Raw genomic sequence first — 18,333 nt, 5'->3', positions numbered from 1 at the left:
CAAGTCTGACCCAGCCACGGTGCTGTTAGTGGGCACACGTGGCCACTGACTCTGCTCTGTGCACAAGTCTGACCCAGCCACGGTGCTGTTAGTGAGCACACGTGGCCACTGACTCTGCTCTGTGCACAAGTCTGACCCAGCCACGGTGCTGTTAGTGAGCACACGTGGCCACTGACTCTGCGCTGTGCACAAGTCTGACCCAGCCACGGTGCTGTTAGTGGGCACACTTGGCCACTGACTCTGCGCTGTGATTCTCAAATGGAGCTCGGAGAACGGAGCAGCTCTAACGTATTTGCAAGAGCCGCATTCTTGAAAGTTCGGGGCCGGGGCTTTTCTCGCTTCCACATGGGTGATGTCGTAGAGGTGCTGGAGACCGACGCCGGGCGCGTTACCTCGGGCCGGACAGAGAGGGCCGCGTGGAACGCGTCCACGGCCTTGTTGAACTCGGCGCTGAGGTTGAAGAGCACGCCCAGGCCCGTCTGGAGATCTGGGTCGATGGCGTCCGGGGTCTGCTGGACCGCCTCCAGGAAGAGCTCCCTCACCTCCAGCAGCAGGGAGCTGGGGGCCGAGAGAAGGGCAAACGAGACGCTTCACAGGGCGGGAGTGCACAGGATTCCCCTCAGGCACCTGGAAACTGCAAGCGGCTGACAGAGGCTTTAGTTTTTGCCCTCGGCCACCTTAAAAACCCTTTCCAGACTCGGCAAGCCCGAGCAAAAGAGTTTTTACAGCAGACGAACATCTCCGGCTGCAGTGTGTGCATGTTCTGGGATGGTATTTTCTTTAATGAGAAGACTGTAGCTGAAAACGCAGGGTGGAGGCACAGTAGACCGTCACTTTATGAATACCTGTCCTGTCAGAAAAAGAACTGGAAATGACCATCTGCCTGACATCCATCTGCTTCCTCAGTTCTCAGCCTGCTTTGAGCAAGAAATGTTTTTTGTTTATTTTCATTTACAATATTGGCCTGTATATAAAAAAAACGCACTCACTGACCGATGGGGTGTGGCGGCCGGTGTAGACAGATAGATAAGACTATTGATTCCATAGGGAAATTGATGCGTTACAGCAGTCCAGCCCAAGACAAGCAAAACAGACATCAGAACAGTAATAAAACAAAAGACAAACAAAATAAAAAAATAAAATATATAGGTGTGTGCAAAATGTGCTGATCATAGTCGCTGTAAAAACAATAGATTGTAGACTCGTCCCATGTGCGCACACACACGCGCACACACGCGCACACACGCGCACACACGCAGGGCGCGGCGGCGGCGGTCGATCTGCCTACCTGCCCGGGGCGGAGGCGCGGGACGTCCTGCGCGTGGCGGGGGGGGAGCCCCGCGGCTGCGCCCGGCTCTTGGCCAGGTGCTTGTACTTGGGGTTGTGGCGGATCCAGCCCTGCAGCGCCTCGCAGGCCTCGTGCTGCATGCCGGTGTTGGTCAGGCTCACGGCCAGCGCCATGAGCGCCTGCAGGTTGTTGGGGTGCAGCTCCAGGCACCTGCGGGGAGACGGGCGGAGGCGGGTATTTCACACGGGCCAGCGAGCCTCGCGCTCACGGGCAGCATGTTCAAGAACAGGGCTGTGGGAGCTGGCTCCAGCTGCCCAGCCAGATGCTTGAAGCCAGTGCCCTGGATTCTGTCAGGAAATGGCTGGATAAGATCCTCGGATCAGAGAACATTTCTCCAGAGCTACATGGGCTGAAAGGCCTCCTCTCATTTGTAGCGTTTCTTCCGTAACTTACAGACAAATTCCTTGTGATTTTTTTAAATTTGTTTCGTGACTATTAAGACCCCTGGAGAAGGATTAATCTGGCTAGGCGTTAATTGGAATAGTCAAGACTCTGTTAAACTACAGCTGTTTTTTTTTACTCTGAAGGCTGGGATTTTGAAGTATTTAAAATCGGTGAAATGCATATTTTTGGGAAACAATCAGAAGCTTATTTCTGTTTCCATAAACACGCATAAGATAATTACTAATGATATTAACAAAAAAGTAATTGTCATGCTATGTACTTGGGTCTTGACACAGGAATATTGACATACTGTAAGTCACAGTGAAGCTTGATTCTTAATTTTCACATGGGAAGGCACTGGAGTGTTTGTGAAATAATTGAAGGATTATTTTATTGCCTTCCAGTGTCAGGACATAGGGACCCTAAGGTTCGTTAGATGTTTAGACTAGCTGTTTTCTTCAAGAAAGAGAAGAAGCTGATTAGAGATGACTGGAGTCTGCTGTGCAGTACGTCACTTCTCAAGTGCAGCTCAGAGAATGGAGCAGCTGTAACGCATAGACGTGTTCTTGCAAGCCTTCCGACATCGTTTCATCTTTTACAAGAAGATAGCAAGTCTCTTCAAATGAACTATGTTTAATTTAGTTTAAAACAGGCGATTTTAGAGCATAGCAAGTGCTGTGTGACTCTATCAGCATCTTGGAAAAAGTGAGGATAGTTTTTTTGGGTGCGTGTCTAGGGGAGATTTTTTACAATCTGGATTATCTCTGAGGCTGATGACAGAAGGAAGTAAGGAAACTCACCCTGTGTTAGAACGATGTTTATCTGCGATTTAATGTTGATTCAACTTTTCAAACACCGGAACGGCTTTGGTTATGATATGATTTTGAGTTTCAGCCTTTTATCCTGTTTTGGATTACACACATAAATAAGGATACAGATGCTTTTGCTGGTATTTACTCTTCTCAACAATAGGATCATTTTGAAAAGTATTAAAAAGGGATTTAAAACCTATCAGATATATTTAAGAGGGAGTGAATAATCATGACATACAGTACAAGCTTTAAAACATAAAATGGAATTAGAAGAGATAGATTCTTCAAATATCAGGAGTAATAATGGTGTTTTATACAGGGATCTCATATTTTTGCAGCTGTCTCTGCTTGAGATCATGTCTGCGCTAGTTTCTGTTTTCTTAATGCTACAACACACTGGGCATTTTTCCACACAGATGCCACTTAATCTTCTAAATTAGTTACATGAGATCTGTATATGAAGTAAAGGCATTAGAATGGCCCTCTTGTGATGATAATTTGTTCAATCATGAGCTGAGTAGAAACGTGCACACTAGCAGACCCCTCAAGCTGAAGGACAGACCTGGCCCGATCTCAGAGCTCGGACCGGTACCGATCGGGTCCAGTGAACCTCCCCCACGCACGGCGGCCGCTCCTCACCTCTGGAGGGACACGATGGCTGCCTGCTCGTTCTCGTTCTCCGCCTGCGTCGTCCCGAGCACCTGCCAGGCCTGCGGGGCAACAAGGGTGTCACCTTCAGCGCGGAGCTCGTGCACCGCTGGGGGCTCGTGAGCTACCCACCCCCCCAACCGTTAGCCTAATCACCAGCCATCCCAATAACACGCCCATCACTAGTAACTGGAGGCTGGCATGAGACCAGCAGTAACGACAACCAGGATATCACTGGAAATTCATTTCACGTCTGCTTTAAAACAGCTACCCAGAACAATTGGTTTGTTTAACTACAGTATAACTAGATTTTTTAAAAACTATTTTCTTCCAGTTTGGGGTGGGTGGCATGTGAATCTGTAGTGTGGTCTCTTCTCGGGGTGACTGACTCTGTCCTCTTGGAATGCTAGTAGGCCCAGCTCCTGGAGTCTGGCCTGGCCTCATTCTGCACAACCCTGGAGACGTTATGCAGCTGTTGGGCCTCTTACTGCACCAGCCCTGCTCTTAGAAGGGCTCCAGGAATCTGTGGGTGCTGTTGCTGAGGGAGACGGGGGTGGGGAGGTCCGGGGGCAGGAGGAAGGGGGCTCTTGCCTCTGAGTCCTGGGGGTCCTGCAGGATAGCGGCCTCCAGCAGCAGGACCGCGTTGGGCAGGTCGCCCTCCCTGGCCTTCCTCACTCCTTCCTCGAAGGCGTTGGGCCAGTCCTTATAGGGGTTGTCGGTGTGAAAGTAGTAGCCCTGCAACAAACACCCGAAGACAGGGAAAGTGAGCACCCCAAATCTCCACCTCAGAACAACACAGGACGCTTGGCATCCAAGGGTCAGAACAGTACGGGGTCAAGGGTCAGGTCATTTTTAGCGTATCGGGAGAACTTAAACAGCGGAATGATCTGCTCTGTATTTATTGCAGAGTCTCCTTATAATTGAGGAAGCAGAGTTACCGGTAACACACAGACACTGTCACATTGCTCACGGTCAACTTCACTAGGCAGTTACTGTCCTACACCCCAAACTCCTGCCTTCCCTGTGAACTGTGGAAAACACAGAGCTTCAATGTTAAAATGCATGTCAGTGTGTGTTTGGCCTGTGTTACATGTGGATCCATAAGGAATGGTGCAGTGGACTGTAATAATATTTACAGTGCTCATGACACCAGCATAATAAAGTCATCACACATCCAGTGCAAAGTCAAGGGTCATGACAAGAATGAGTCCACAGCTGAGGTCAAATTTCCTGCATCCCGTTAAAGCGACCCAACAAAATGTTCTTGAACTGATCATTTACAGTTCTGTAGTGAGAACGGCGCCCAGACACTGTGCAGCTGAAAGAGGAAGACGCACCTTTTCGTGAGGAGAGATGCTGGAAGGGATCTGAGGTGACTGGTTTTCTGTCAGCCAGTTTCTCCGGGCCAGCTCCTCCCACTCTGCCTGCATTTTGTCCCAGAACTCGGTGTCGGACTAGAGAAGCAGGGAAACAAGTGAGCTGGGGCACTTGGCGGGGGCTGTCAGCGAGGACTGAGTCACTATTCCACGACCGGTGAGAGGGAAACACAACAGTTCACACGGAACCCCTTGCCTACTGTATCTCTTCCTACAACAGAACTAATTTTCTATCTTTTTTCAACACTGTAAAAAGGTACACACTTATTTTTCTGTAGGGAAAAAAAATGATACCAGGAAAGTAAATGACCAGCTCATTTTCCAAATTGTAACACAGCGCTGGGCCTCTTGTAAGATAATGGGTGCAGGGGGGGCCCCCCTGCATTTTACTGGGAGGCCTGGGGTTGACAACACACTACCAGCGAACCTTTGAACCCCTTTAAAAAGCCAGAGCACTGGGGCACCTTATTAGTGAGAAGTTGTACATGTTTACTGATGGAGGGCTTTAGCATCAGAGAACCAAGAGTTCAAGGAGAAAAGTACAATGAGACACATTAACCATGATACTATGAGCATTTATTTATGGTTTCAAGAGCATCTCCCTCAGCTCCTTGTTCCTAGCCGCTTCTGCGATCCCTCTGTCGGTCTGTGCAGAGGTCATTCGCGACGTACGAAAGGTTCAATTCAGTGACAAAGCAACGACCTTGCTGTTCAATCTCCTCTGCCGTCCTGAAAGACCTGTGGGTCTCCGTCTGTGGCTCGGCTGCTGTGCCGCGTGCAGGGAAGCGCACAGCTTGTGCCCGTTTCGCTGCATGTGTGCGAGATCCACTCATGCAGATAAGACCGGCAGCCGGGGCGCTTCAGCAGAGCTGCAGTCTGCTGTGCTGACCCTTGCAGGCTCAGAGAGTCACCAGGCACAGCTGGGCCCTCCAGGCACAGCGCAACACATGTAAAGGTGATTGGTTTAAGAGCTTAAATATCTCGGGATAAAGTGACACCTTAGTGATAACAAGGAGCAAACGTAATTCTGCACGTTGTCCAGCTGTCTGTTGAAATTCCTCTCGCTATTTTTCTTCGGGAACAATTTTAGATGCAATTAAGTGGATAGTGTTTCCCTAATCTTTCTGATCTAATACAGATATGCTGAGTGGACAACTGATGGTGATTTATGACTCCTTAGATGTCCGTAAGCGCTGAGAAGCACAGAGGCTGTAGTTACACAGTTACTTCTGCAGAAGACTTTGAATAGCTGGTGCATTTCCAGAAAGAGAGGTTTGGAGATTTAGCAGATGTTCAATACGAAAGCTAAATAATTAATTTTACTCATAGAATTTGTGTAAGTCAGCACTTTTACGGATAAATCTAGCAGTCTCATCCCGTGTGGAGTTTTCATGCCACCTAGGTTCCACTGGTTTTTCTAACCCATGAAACACGCTGGATCGGGCTTGTCCTATAGTGGTACGCACGGTAATGTTCCAGACACTGACATGTCATGTGCGACCGCGAAAAAACCTAATTGCATTAGGACATGTGCCTTTATATAGTGGCAAGAAATATAGTGGCTTTTATCCAAGTAACCTTGAAAGACGGTCCGTGAATTCAAGTTTCATCATAATCGCACCCCAGATTAGATTACCTATCAGACGGATATACAGTACATCCTGTGCGGGTCAAGACATCCTTCACAATAACAGGACACTATTTCTTGTCAGCCCCACAGACAGAAGGCCATCATTCTTGGGAACCTGTCCAGTTGACATGACAAGACAACAGAGTGCAATGCTGCACATGTGCGTCGTCAGAGCCCCTCAGACATACTGAGGGACACTCCACATGGTGAGGCTCTGGAGCCCTGCAGGGACAGTGCCTGGGCACGGGCCAGCGCTGGGTTAACGTGAAGGGCACGAGTCCAGCTGCTGGGTTCTACTGGACGAATACCTAAATGATTAATAAGGGATTAATTTATCAAGGTCTTTATGAGGCACTTGCATTATTCAGTATTTTCAGAAACCAGATGAACAAAAGGCATTGAAAATATGGATTTTTAAGTTTTCAACATATCTGTTTTTCAACCAAAAATGCCAAAAGAAAATACGACACTGAAAAAAGCTCTCGATGCATCTCATACAATGCCTTGCTCATTTTAGTCTCGTTAACTCCCACAGAGATGTGAAGCATGAACAGAACTGGCTCTGTATAAAATAAATCTATATCTCCAGAGAACAATCTTCCTACTTTCCAGTGAGGTACACTAAGCTACCTTGCCAGAGACATTAATTCCGATGACTGTGATAGAGTTAGAATGTGAAACGGAATGTTAGTTTCTTCAATGCCTGCCAACACATGTCAGTGCAGAATATGAATTAACCACAAGATTCAGAAGTTAGTGTTTGCTATGAATACATCATTGTCTAAACCAGCAGTAGAGAGAACAAGCCTGATGCAAGTTACGCTCTTGAGCGGCTATTTCTTGTCCATCTCCATGAATGAGGACATGCGCTGTGTTCCGAGACTCGTCCCAGAATATATTGTCGCTCAAAATGACAAACAAATGCCTTCAGTCAACTACAACAGGAATGTGCTTCCGTTTTTTTTTTCAGAATTTCAGAACCCATGAAACAGGGAAACGTGGAGCAGACAGCGTAGCTCATCATCCATTCATCCTCCCATCTTCCAACCACTTTATCCAAGCAACCTGGACCCTAGCCCAGCAAGCAACAGGCGCAAGGCAGGGAACACCCTGGACTGGATGCCAGTCCATCACAGGGCACCACCCACCCACACACACTCAATCTCCAGGAGCCAATTAACCTCCCAGCCTGGCTTTGGACTGTGGGAGCAACCTGCAGGAAAGCCATACGAACATGGGGACACCATGCAAGCTCCACACAGACAGCGCCCCGGGTCCGGAATTGAACCCAGCGCCGCGAGCTGGCAATGCTGACCACTGTGCCACTGTGCCGCCCCAGCGGTGTTAAGCACGTCCGGAAAACACCTGGCGGCGTGTACAGCATGCACATCAACATCTGCCTTCCCGCCTGTTGCCCTTCAGGTACAAGGTTGTCCAATGACAGGAGGAACTCCAGGAAAAGGCCCGCTGGGCCGGGGGAAGAGCAGCGGCGCTGGGGACTGCAGAAGCAAACCTGAGACGGCCACACTGTTCAGATTCAGAGTGGATCCCAGTCCTGTCAGGCCTTCCGACTTCTTTCATTACTTGCAGACGGATTTGCTTAATTCAGTACCAACCCAGTGGGCTCCGGTCCAGGCTGAACTCCGGTTTTTGTTTGAACAGGCCTTTTGGTGTCTTCCTTAGCAAATTTTATTTTAAATGACCCTTCCCTCCGTCCCCCAATGGCACATTATCAGGTTTTGTGGAAATTAAAATGTGAGAAAAGCATTTGAAAGCCCGTCTTCCTCCAAAGCAATTTCTATGTTATCTCCTTAATGACTTTATATTAAATACAGCAGGAGCATCGGGCAAACCTATTGGATTCTGAAAGGACAGGTAATGGGAACGTGGAGGGTTATGGTTTGTGTGATGTTACATTCTTACTAAGTAAAAGGCCCTAAAGCTGCAGTTTAAAAGTCTTTCACCATTAGGCAATTGAATGTGCAGCAATCAGATTTAATAACACAGACAGATTTTTCTTCTGGTCACCATTAGGTTCCATCCTGATTAGTATATATGCATACACATCCTTGGTCGCTCCTTGGGAATGATATGTGCTGATGAATCCCATTAGAAAGGTAATCTGGGCAGATTAACAGCCCCAGCCTGGCCATAAAAAGGAAACTGAGCTCTCGTTGTGCAAAAGGGGACACAAGCCGTGGTCTGTAGCTGAGATCGATCTTCCATTTGTCTGCGTGCATTTGTGAGGGTCATGATTTATAGGCGCTGCTTTCGTCCACCAGGTGCCAGCAACACGAGAGCAGGGGTAATCGTACATTTCGTAGTTCTTGGCTTTGTAGCTCCGGCAGCTGCACTGTCATCATTCATAAACTCCTGCTTCCCTGCTCCGCACGAGAGGAGCACGGCACTCACTCGCACACCTGCTCTCTTCCGTTACTTCCTACTGGGGGAGGCCTAACAACGCCGATTCTCATACCCATGCACCGTGTGCAATGCCCTCAGCAAAAACACAGCTGCTCCAATTCCCGTTTGCGCAGGAAAGCAGCCAATAAACACAGTCAGGTATAGAGTCAGCTGCTCGGCAAGCAGGTGCGTGAAGTCAGTCGTAGGAGCATTGTATAAATTGGGACAAGGTGCTGAATGCCTAATACAAAGAGGCTGTACAAAGAGCTGGAATTCAATGCACAATTCAGTCAGGACCCTGGACAGCTCCTAGTATGCAGGGATATCTTATTTCCTAAGGAGAGCACCTGAACTCAGTGATATTGTTTCTCCCATCTGGAACAGACGTGATTACTGGTGTGGAACTTACTAAGAATAATAAAATATCTTTATTATAACAAAGCCTGTGTGTCAGATTACTGCAATAGGAATGAAGAGCTAATACCTGATACAGCAGCTAAATTACTGTTATAATATCTCATCTGTTAACAAGAGTGAAACTTAACAATAAAGTTACTAGGAATAATAAAAAGCGTGACTATAACAAAGCCCGTGTATCAGATTACTGTAACTGGAATGAAGAGCTAATACTTGATACAGCGCTAAATTGCTAATAGAATATCTCACATGTGATCATAGCAAAGCTAAACAGCTGTTAATCAAGACAGGGTTAGTAAAGCTGTTTACTATGCAACATGACTGACTGACCCCCACCAGCGGAACAATTTGCCTCATCCCAGTATAAATTGATGCAGTTTTTGCACTGCTTACATGCTGAGGGCCAAAATAACAGCCTCCTCCAATGTTATTAATGCCCCTCTGTGTCCGTGAGCTGCTGCAGCAAAGAGTAGAACAGCAGGCACTGTTTTTTACACAGAGGGTTGTAGGAGTGTGGAACAAGTTACCCCGCCAGGTTCGTGAGGCTGATACCCCATGGCACATTCAAGAAACGCTGAGATCCATGATGGAGCGATTAGCTACCGGACACTATGGTCTGTTCTTACAAGAGGACAGCGGCCTACCTCCACTGCTGCCTTCGCTCTCTCAAACTCCTCCTCCAGGGAATGGTTCCTGGACAGCAGTGCACTCCCCCAGCGCTGCTCCTTACTTGACCGCCCCTGTTAACACACACACACGCGCACACGTGCGCGCGGTCAGGGTCAGGGTCAGGACCAGGGTCAGGGTCTGAGTCAGGAGCAGGAGCAGGAGCACAGTCAGGGTCAGAGTCAGGACCGAGGACAGGGTCAGAGTCAGGGTCAGGAACAGGGTCAGGACCGAGGACAGGGTCAGCTGGTGCCCAGGGGAGACTCCACTGCCACGCCCCCTCCGCAAAGCTGAGCAGGAAAAAGAAGCCTTTGAAAACTGCCTGAAAGTTTGGCTTTTCCGAAAGATTGATTTCCATGCCTTGTGAATTCATCAGCAATTACAATCACTGCAGGCTGTGCATTTAGTCCAAGTTTTTTTTGTCATTTTCTGGGTTTTTGTGTTTTTGTCTATTTTTAACTTGATATTTCCAGCTAGGTAAATTACAGCAGAAACAGGAGCATTATAACTGAAATTGCATTAATCGGAAATGAGGAAACTTTTCAGGAGCGTACCCTGATTTTCAGTTCATTTTTTGCGGTGTCAATTATTTTTTTCTGAAATGGCCTTTTAATATCCAGAAGGATCTATACATCCTGCTATATAAAATGATCTTTCATTACAGTGCCTCACAACACTCATAGATAGCTCCTTATCATTTCCTGAAACCAGAGTGGATCCAGAGATGGAGTCATCAAGGAAGTATAAGAACAGGGAGTGCTTAATTAGCATAAGATTTGAAAAGGGCAAATACTATTCAGTAGAATAACAAATACACAGTTTTGTATTAAGCTTGTACCTGCTGGATTTGAGTGCCTTCCTACAATGATACCAATATCATTACAAATCCTCTCTAATCCAACATTTTTAAGAGTCTTATGGGGTGCTGCTGTAGTCGAAGGAAGGCTAATCAATCACAGATGTGATCTGCTGGGTGGTTGGGCTCCTGATACGAAACAGCTCCTGTATGTCGCCCAGGTAGGGCTACATTTCAGGGATGGATAAATTGGGTCCCCTGCCATGCCAAAAGCACTATGGGATGTCATGGGATAAACTGTGCTGTAAAGGAATTATTAATCTGCTTCCATGAAAGATTTTTTTCCCAAGGCAACAAGACCAAATGCTCAGCCTTCCTTAACCTCCTATCTGCTGGTCTGAAACTACAGTACTGCTGAAAACTGCTCTATCAAGCTTGATCATCATAATGGCATTGCTGGTAAAGGTTGACATTAAGGTTAGTGGTTACCTACCTTGAATTGTGCTTAGTTTTCTGCAATAAACTAGTGCAATTCCTGTGCTGATCGGGATTAAAAAATAGCTTCCGAGATGAGTTGCTTTTTAAGAGACCTTTGACCTCCTGTTTTAGCGTATTTCATGCAAGTTTTACAATTTGAGAAGCTGCTGAAAGTTTGATCCCTGTAATATATCTTCCTGGAACAACTCTGCTAGTTCCACCCCTTTCTCATATCACAGGGGATATTTAATCCCAGGTCTTTGTTTAATTCGAGAATCAAAGCTGCTCGCTCTGTCATTTTCAGAGACGCTAATTCATTTCGGACACTGGCTGCAGATTAATAAACACAAAGTGAGCTTCCACCATCTCAATCACAGTAGTTCTTAGAGCTATAAAATGACACAATTTACTTTTTACCCCCCAGTACTTGCAGATTACAACAGCAGTTTGTACATTTACATCTAATTTATAGTATTTTTTCTGGGGTGGTACAATGTAATGTAATCTGACTAGTAGCAAAACTTTGAATTTAAAATGAATCTGGTTTCTTGTTTTGGGAAAGTGCAGGTTAAGAAATATAAATGAATTCCTCCGAATTCCATTGTATAATTTATGCTGCTACACTGAACGTTGTTTACATATGTATGTGACAATGTTCGTCTGTCTTCTCTCCCGTTTAAATTTGTACTGTATATGTTGTACTGTATGTATGTCTCATCTGTGTACTTGCTGTACCAATAGCAAATTCCACGAACTACTGCTGTGTGTCAATAAAGAATAATCATCATAAATAATGATTTTTCTGGTTTGAACTCTATGGAGACAATTTTTTAAATTCCTCTTAAACAGTTAACATATATTTGAAGAATTTATTTCTGTAATGTCAACAGACGGAGGTTCTGTGTCCTGACTTTCGGACAGCTTAATCCATCATTGCCCCACGCTTTAAAAGGCAATTTCAGCATTTCAGAGGAAATTTTTAATTTAGCGTAATGTATAGTATTTGTGCACATTAGTTTAGCGACCTATCTCCCACATTTTGTTTTTACTGATTTAAATATGATAGTGTAAATGTTGAAAAGGGGTTTGTGGGCATTGATTATTTGTTGAGATAACACAGGCTGTAACCGGCTTGCAAGGTGTGAATAATTGATCAGGTGCTTATCTGACAGAGATGGCTCTTAAATACAGCAGAAGGTGTCCCACAGCTGTATGTATCCCATTACTTCCAAGATGAAGCATCTGACACACATACCTCCCTATCCTGCAACCATAAAATTCAGAAATGTCTGAAACTGAATTTTAAATGTGGGCGTGTGTGGACAGTTGCTTTATACCAGAGTATCACCGCAATATATGTTAGAAGGTACTTTGATGTTCACACCAGACTTTGTCGTTCATTCGTTTAAGTTTTAATTGCCTAGAGAGTCTGTGGTTCCTCGTGTGTAAAGACACTACACACTACGCTGAAAACGGAAAAGTTAAATTTATTAAATTTTTATTAAAATTAGTTAAAATTCAAACTATTTGATCTATGGGGCAAACAAATCTGGTCTGGGAGGAGTAGACTTGTGGGTTCTACAGATTTAGATCTGATCTTACAGATCCATCAACTTCTGGAGATCTGGAATAGACAGGAAATGTAATACTGTAAATAATTACTTAATTCGCTAGAATTTCAGGCTGGAACAAGACTCAGAAGCATGGTGGCCCTCAATCGCTGTCGTTTGTGTTAAGATCCCTGTCCTTACAGTGCAGGCGAGCTGCACAGCAAACCCCTTTGGCTAACAGGGAACCTGAACCTCAGCTCAGACACGGCTGAGACAGACGCTGAGCAGAAAGTCTCTGAGAGTGCAGTTCGCTGGAGAAAAAAGAAGTAAACTGCAAATCCACACCCTTAAATTCGTTTTAAAACGTTGGAGAAATGAATACCGTTTCTGCAGGATGCAAACTGAAACAGCACCTTACCTGGGACGCAGCTACAGGCTCCACCTCCAGAGAGGAACTGGCCTCTAGGGAGTTTTTTGCTGATGACTCAGACTGTGCTCTGCTTTCTGAGGGCCTGAAGACAACAAGACAAAATGCATCAGAGCAGATCTGCAGCAGAGGTGATTAATTAGGGGGGAAATGGATAAGACCAAATTTCTTCAAAAGATCCCATCCAAGACTTTTTTTTAAAAAAAGAGTCTTGGTGTAGCTGAGCTGCACTCTGTTCGCGATTTGAAGGGCAATTGACCACTTCTATTTAAAATAGTGAAACAGAAAGTGCTTCTGTGGCTGTTAATATTTCACCTCCTCATCCTGAGCCAATGTCTCCTAATAGTGGGATGTACAGTTTCCTTATGCTGGCTGTGAGGAGTGCAGTACTGTAAAATATCCCCTTGGCTGAAACAGAGGCCTTGGGTGATTATTTCCTGCGAATGACCTTTTCAAACTTCTAGAAGGAGCCTTCAGCCTTTGAACATAAGGTTTCATCTTCCTTTGTCTTGTGCCAGACTGTGTAGTTCCAGCACTTATTACAGCTTATGGAACCCAGGCCATATGTCATGATTCGTGTGAATCAGCTGTTTGTTCACACTCTGGGTCACTTAATTAATACAAAAAAAGAAACAGAAACATGGTCATATTTAAAGCAAAGAGAATGAATTTGTGCGATGCAGAGAAGGAAAACAGATTAAATGTTCGTCTGTGATTTCAAAGACGTTCAGTAAACAAAGGAACAAGAGAGGCTGAGGCACAACGGAGACATAAGCCCATGGTGGAGTGCAGTGCTGCCGCTGCAATATGCAATAGACAGAATCGCCATGCCACACAACACCATGCACAAAGAGGAGCAGACATCAACACCTTCATGCAGGGACTCATGTATGTGCTTCTTAGTTAAGGACTAACAACTCGACCAACAGAGCAACAGCTGAGCGTGTTTCCTCCGCGGTGAGAGCACTGCACACAACGTTGGCGCCAAGGTGAGGCTGCCCTACCAGAGGAATTCACTGGATGAGTGTCTAGAAGATCGCCTTCTCTCCAGCTTCCACTTTCTGCTCCCGTTCCGCTCAGCATGCGAGCTCACCTCCTCCCATTTCTCCAGGGGGGAGGCGACGGTAACTGTGAGGGAGGGGAGAGAGGGGACAGCTGGTACACAGGGAACTTCCCGATCTTGAACCTCGAGCACCGGCTTCAGCAGGCGAGCTACGCGGTCAGTTGGGCCATTCTGAAACACACGACTCCCCCATAAGTGAAAGCACTCCTGTCCTTTTATTTATTGTACTTTTAGAATGAGAAGAACACTCTTACTGTATGTGTGTCATGGAAGTGGAAATGAAATCTCAAGTGCTGTGGGGGAAACCGTCGTAGGAGAGAATACAGTTGGCACTGTAGGCTTTTGTGGGTTAAAACAGCAAACCTCACCCCTGGTCCTGCAGAGCCACAGAAACCGCAGGATTATAGGAAATCTGAACTGCTCAATGACAGGAGCTTGGAAACAGTTACAATTAACTGCCAGCAACTGATTTAATGAAGTCATCCAAGCTCACATACAGTAATAATTATTCATAGCAGTTCAGGTGGGGAGCTGCGTCAGCATGCGTAGGCTGCAAAGGAACAAGTAATGGGTTTATTCCCTGCTGAAAGGAGAAGAAAGAAAACACAACGTTTCGGCTGTGGAGCCTTCTTCGGGTGTGAGAGAGACCAGGCAGACAGCAAAGATTAAAGAGCACAGGAGAAGAACAGCTGGGAGAGGGGAGGAGGCGGGAGCAGGGGAGAGGCAGAGGCCACTCAGGTGGTGCGAAGTGGAGAGAGGTGAAGAGAGGGGTGAAGTCGAAACCTGCAGGAGAATAAAGAAGATGACATGAAAACAAGTCTGTCGTTGAGAGAAGGGGGAAGGTGTGAACCGAGTTTCAGGAGAATTGTTGTTTCTGATGTCTTTCTGCTAGGGGAGTTGAGAAACCCTTCTTTGAGAACGCAGACGGAGAGATCAGTGTGATCGTGGCCGTCTGAGGTGAAACGAGAAACTATGGGCTTGGAGAGATCTGTAATCTTCACAGCTCTAACATGCTCTCTGAAGCAGTCTCCTAGTCTCCTTCCTGTTTCCCCAACGTAGATAGATACGTAGATAGCTGGGCATTATGATCATTCATGTTTGCTTTCATATGTAAATGTATTTCATCCCAAGCTCTCCCACAGTGCTTCTGAGATAGGAGGGACCCCACCTGGGTGATGCACAGCAGCCCCCTGTACGGCAGGGTCATGAGAGAAGCAAGTAATTATTTCACCCACAGAATTAAGGGGGACATTTAGGGAAGCCAGATGGTGCAAGCCCAGCGCGGCATTTAGCCAGCACAGACAGTGCCATGGGATCTTTAATGCCCCAGTGCTCAGGATCTTGGGGTTAACATCCCAACCAAAGGATGGCACCTCCCCCTGCACCTGGTGTGCCTGGTCACCACAACGAGAGAGCGCCCCCTACTGGTACACGAACAACACTGTACCAGGCCACAAAGTGGTCCTCCTTGGAGATCTCCCATCCCAGTGCTGACCAGGCCCAGCTTCTGACTTCTGACGGGCAGCAGGCCCTGTGGCTCCAGGTTCGGGAGTGAGGCTCAGGACTGTTGGAGGATGCACTGTAAGCGCGGCGTCTGTCGCGGGGCCGATCCAGTCCGTGGCCCGGCCCAGTGTTCAGTACATCGTACCTGAGTCCAGCGACGCTCTCTCCGGCGCGCGGGAGCTGGAGGCGCTCCGCTCCACGTCCACCTGGATCAGCTCCGTCTCGTCCATCTTCTTCCTGGGGGGGGTGCCCTTGGCCCCCTCCGCTCTCTTCCCAGCCTTGCAGCTCCGGCCCTCGGAGGGGTCGCTCAGGTCCAGCAGGTCCAGGCTGGGGGAGAGGACTGGAGGGGGAACAGGAGGAGGCACAGCAGGTCACGCCGACCCGCTCGGACAGGACGGACTGTCAGGGCACGTGCCTGCGAGGTGTACCTTGGGGCAGCGCGGCACCTCTGTGCTGTACGTCCCGTCTGCGTGGGAGGGGACAGGGCCGGGGCTGGGTGCCCCCTGTGTGCTACAGTGAGGGACAGCTGCTATTCCTGTTTCTATCAGACCTCATGGACAATATGTCTTCCGCAAGGCACGCGGCCTGAGACAAGCGCGCAGGCGGGTACAAGGTATCAAAGCTGCTCGCCAACAGGCAGAAGAGAAACTTCACACGGCAATTTAAAATCCTCTGATTTGAACAGCATTGACAAGACATACTGTACACCCTACGATTTCTGTGGGAATGCAGCTGACTACTTATAAATTCCAGGCCAATTCCTCAAGACATCAGAATCAACATCGCCAGCCTTTCCAAAATAATCTTCTCTCGGCTACTGCTCTGCTATTTGTTTCCAATTAAAGAACATTCGATTCTTATGTTCTTATCTTCTTAAATTAGGCTCATTTTGGGAAGGAATTAAAGACGTCAGGAATAATTTTGAAAACACTGCTGTTTAATTGGAAACAGGTACCCAGAGCTGTAGCATTGACGGAGGGTAGTGAAAGATATTTTACAATTGTTTACACAAATGTCTGACAGATTTCAGTAATGAAAAGTAAATGTTCCCTATTAAAAATTAATGAACACAATCTTTATGTAATTTAATATTATTATGCTGTGTATTTGCTTCTGTTATTTATTCCTCAAATGATAAACTGTTAATTGCCAAGCAAAGACACTCTTGGGTTTAATCTTGTGCTTATCACTGTTATGGGAAAGACTGTTTCCCAAAGCAATAAAGAAACCAGTGATTCTTTATATGCAAAGTTCAACTGTGATTATCAGATGTTCAGCAAAATGAGAAAAAAAATTGCCTACCGCATTATTCTTATTTTATTTATTTTGCTAAACTAAAATTAAAACTCTGATGTTTCTGGCCTGATGTTTCTAAGGTTACTAGTTGCCACTACAGGGCTTTAAGATTGACAGCATGTACGAGTTACAGTAAAGTGCTGGAAAGTTCTTGGGATTGCTGAATAATGAACGTCATCAGTTAGTGAAGTCAGCTGATGCCACAGAAGATCCCAGTGTGTGCCTAGTTTAGAGATATGTGCCCCTTTGCTAAGCTCTAGTGGACAGACCAGAGGTCTGGATGCACAGAGAGTAAAGATGTCTGCAGGGAAAACGCCAGACTTCACAATTCCAGAGATCTTTGAGGGACAACCTCAATACGCCCCTGGGTCCTCTGTTTTTCCACTCCAACTGAGAGGTGACAATTGATTTCATTAACATTTGTCTTTGATGTGGTCACCAGATTTGCACATGGTGTTCCGAGTGAGGTCTTACCCAGAGCGCTATGCGATTTTAACCACATCCCTTGATTTGAAGGCAATGGTTAGCCAGGCTGCTTCAAAGCCCAGGGGCAGAAGGACTCCCAGCGCTCCGAAAGAAGCCGGGGGGGCCGACGTGGAGCGGGGCGAGGTCATCGGTCCGGATTCGCTCTTACCTGCCGTGTTGGACGTTACCGGCCGCGAGGCGACATCGCTCTTCGTTTCGCACAGGAAGTCATCGATGGAGGGGCTCAGGAGGGGGCGGCTTTCCTGCTGCTCGTTCACCAGCTGGGAACAGAAGAGAGGGGGAACATGAAAGCCGGACGAGCCCTGTTTGATGTGAGAGAGCCACAGGTGGGTGTCGGCTGGCCATTAGCACACAGGGGCCGGCCTCTGCTGCCGCACGAAGTCAGCAGCCAGACTCGTGCGTTTGAAGCGGAGAAGGAGCATGAAATTAGGAAGGAAACAAATCTGAATCCAACGCTGCCTGATGATGCTTATTCAGCTGCCTGCCCATTCGCGGTGACCCCAATCAGAAGAAGAGAAATTCAGAGCCGTATTTTTAATGACGCCAGAAAAAAAAAAACCCTAATCACCCATGGTGAGGATGCACGGTGTGCGTTCCAGAAGCACAGAGGTTCATGGTTAATACAATTGACATGTTCTGCATTTTCAAGACACGTCTGTGTGCATTTAATCTGCTGTTCTGGGGAACAGATGCTGCAGCAGCTTGGGTATGCAGAATTATTACTTCCTAAAATCCTCACAGAAGTTTTGTATCAAAGCTGAGGAAAAGGTGTTTCGCTCTCAATACCCTATTTAACACAACAGAATTACAAAAGTGGGGGAAGTTTCTGAAGAGATCAAGATGCACTCTAAGTGTTTTGAGAACTGTATAGATGTATTGATAGAGGCAGACTCTAGTTTGTTTGCGGTCTGTGAATGGCCTAACAATGTATTGAACCAGATGGATAGAATATCTGAAATTCTGGTGTCGAGCTGTGTGTTGTCGAGCTGTGTGTTGTCGAGCTGTGTGTTGTTCCATGACAATTGAAAGACCACTGTACAGACTCTGGTGA

The 18,333-nt window shown here is 46.8% G+C and overlaps 1 protein-coding gene across 5 annotated transcripts in view; it reads right to left on the bottom strand.

Moving 5' to 3' along the window:
• LOC148677366 (PEX5-related protein-like) overlaps positions 1-18,333 on the bottom strand; it is a 67,253-nt gene that overhangs the window by 5,274 nt on the left and 43,646 nt on the right. For all 5 annotated transcript variants that reach the window (XM_088621550.1, XM_088621577.1, XM_088621559.1 and 2 more), the window contains 10 exons: positions 17,431-17,542; positions 15,646-15,840; positions 13,939-14,062; positions 12,926-13,019; positions 9,663-9,758; positions 4,530-4,646; positions 3,784-3,927; positions 3,184-3,254; positions 1,289-1,498; positions 393-558 (listed from right to left, as the gene is read on the bottom strand). In XM_088621550.1, coding sequence (XP_088477676.1) covers positions 393-558; positions 1,289-1,498; positions 3,184-3,254; positions 3,784-3,927; positions 4,530-4,646; positions 9,663-9,758; positions 12,926-13,019; positions 13,939-14,062; positions 15,646-15,840; positions 17,431-17,542 — 1,329 coding nt within the window. The remainder of the gene's footprint in view (positions 1-392; positions 559-1,288; positions 1,499-3,183; positions 3,255-3,783; positions 3,928-4,529; positions 4,647-9,662; positions 9,759-12,925; positions 13,020-13,938; positions 14,063-15,645; positions 15,841-17,430; positions 17,543-18,333) is intronic.

The sequence above is a fragment of the Lepisosteus platostomus genome, chromosome 2 (genome assembly GCF_059453375.1).
Source record: "Lepisosteus platostomus isolate fLepPlt1 chromosome 2, fLepPlt1.hap1, whole genome shotgun sequence".
NCBI lineage: Eukaryota > Metazoa > Chordata > Actinopteri > Semionotiformes > Lepisosteidae > Lepisosteus > Lepisosteus platostomus.
This window is presented reverse-complemented; position numbering and strand designations above follow the sequence as displayed.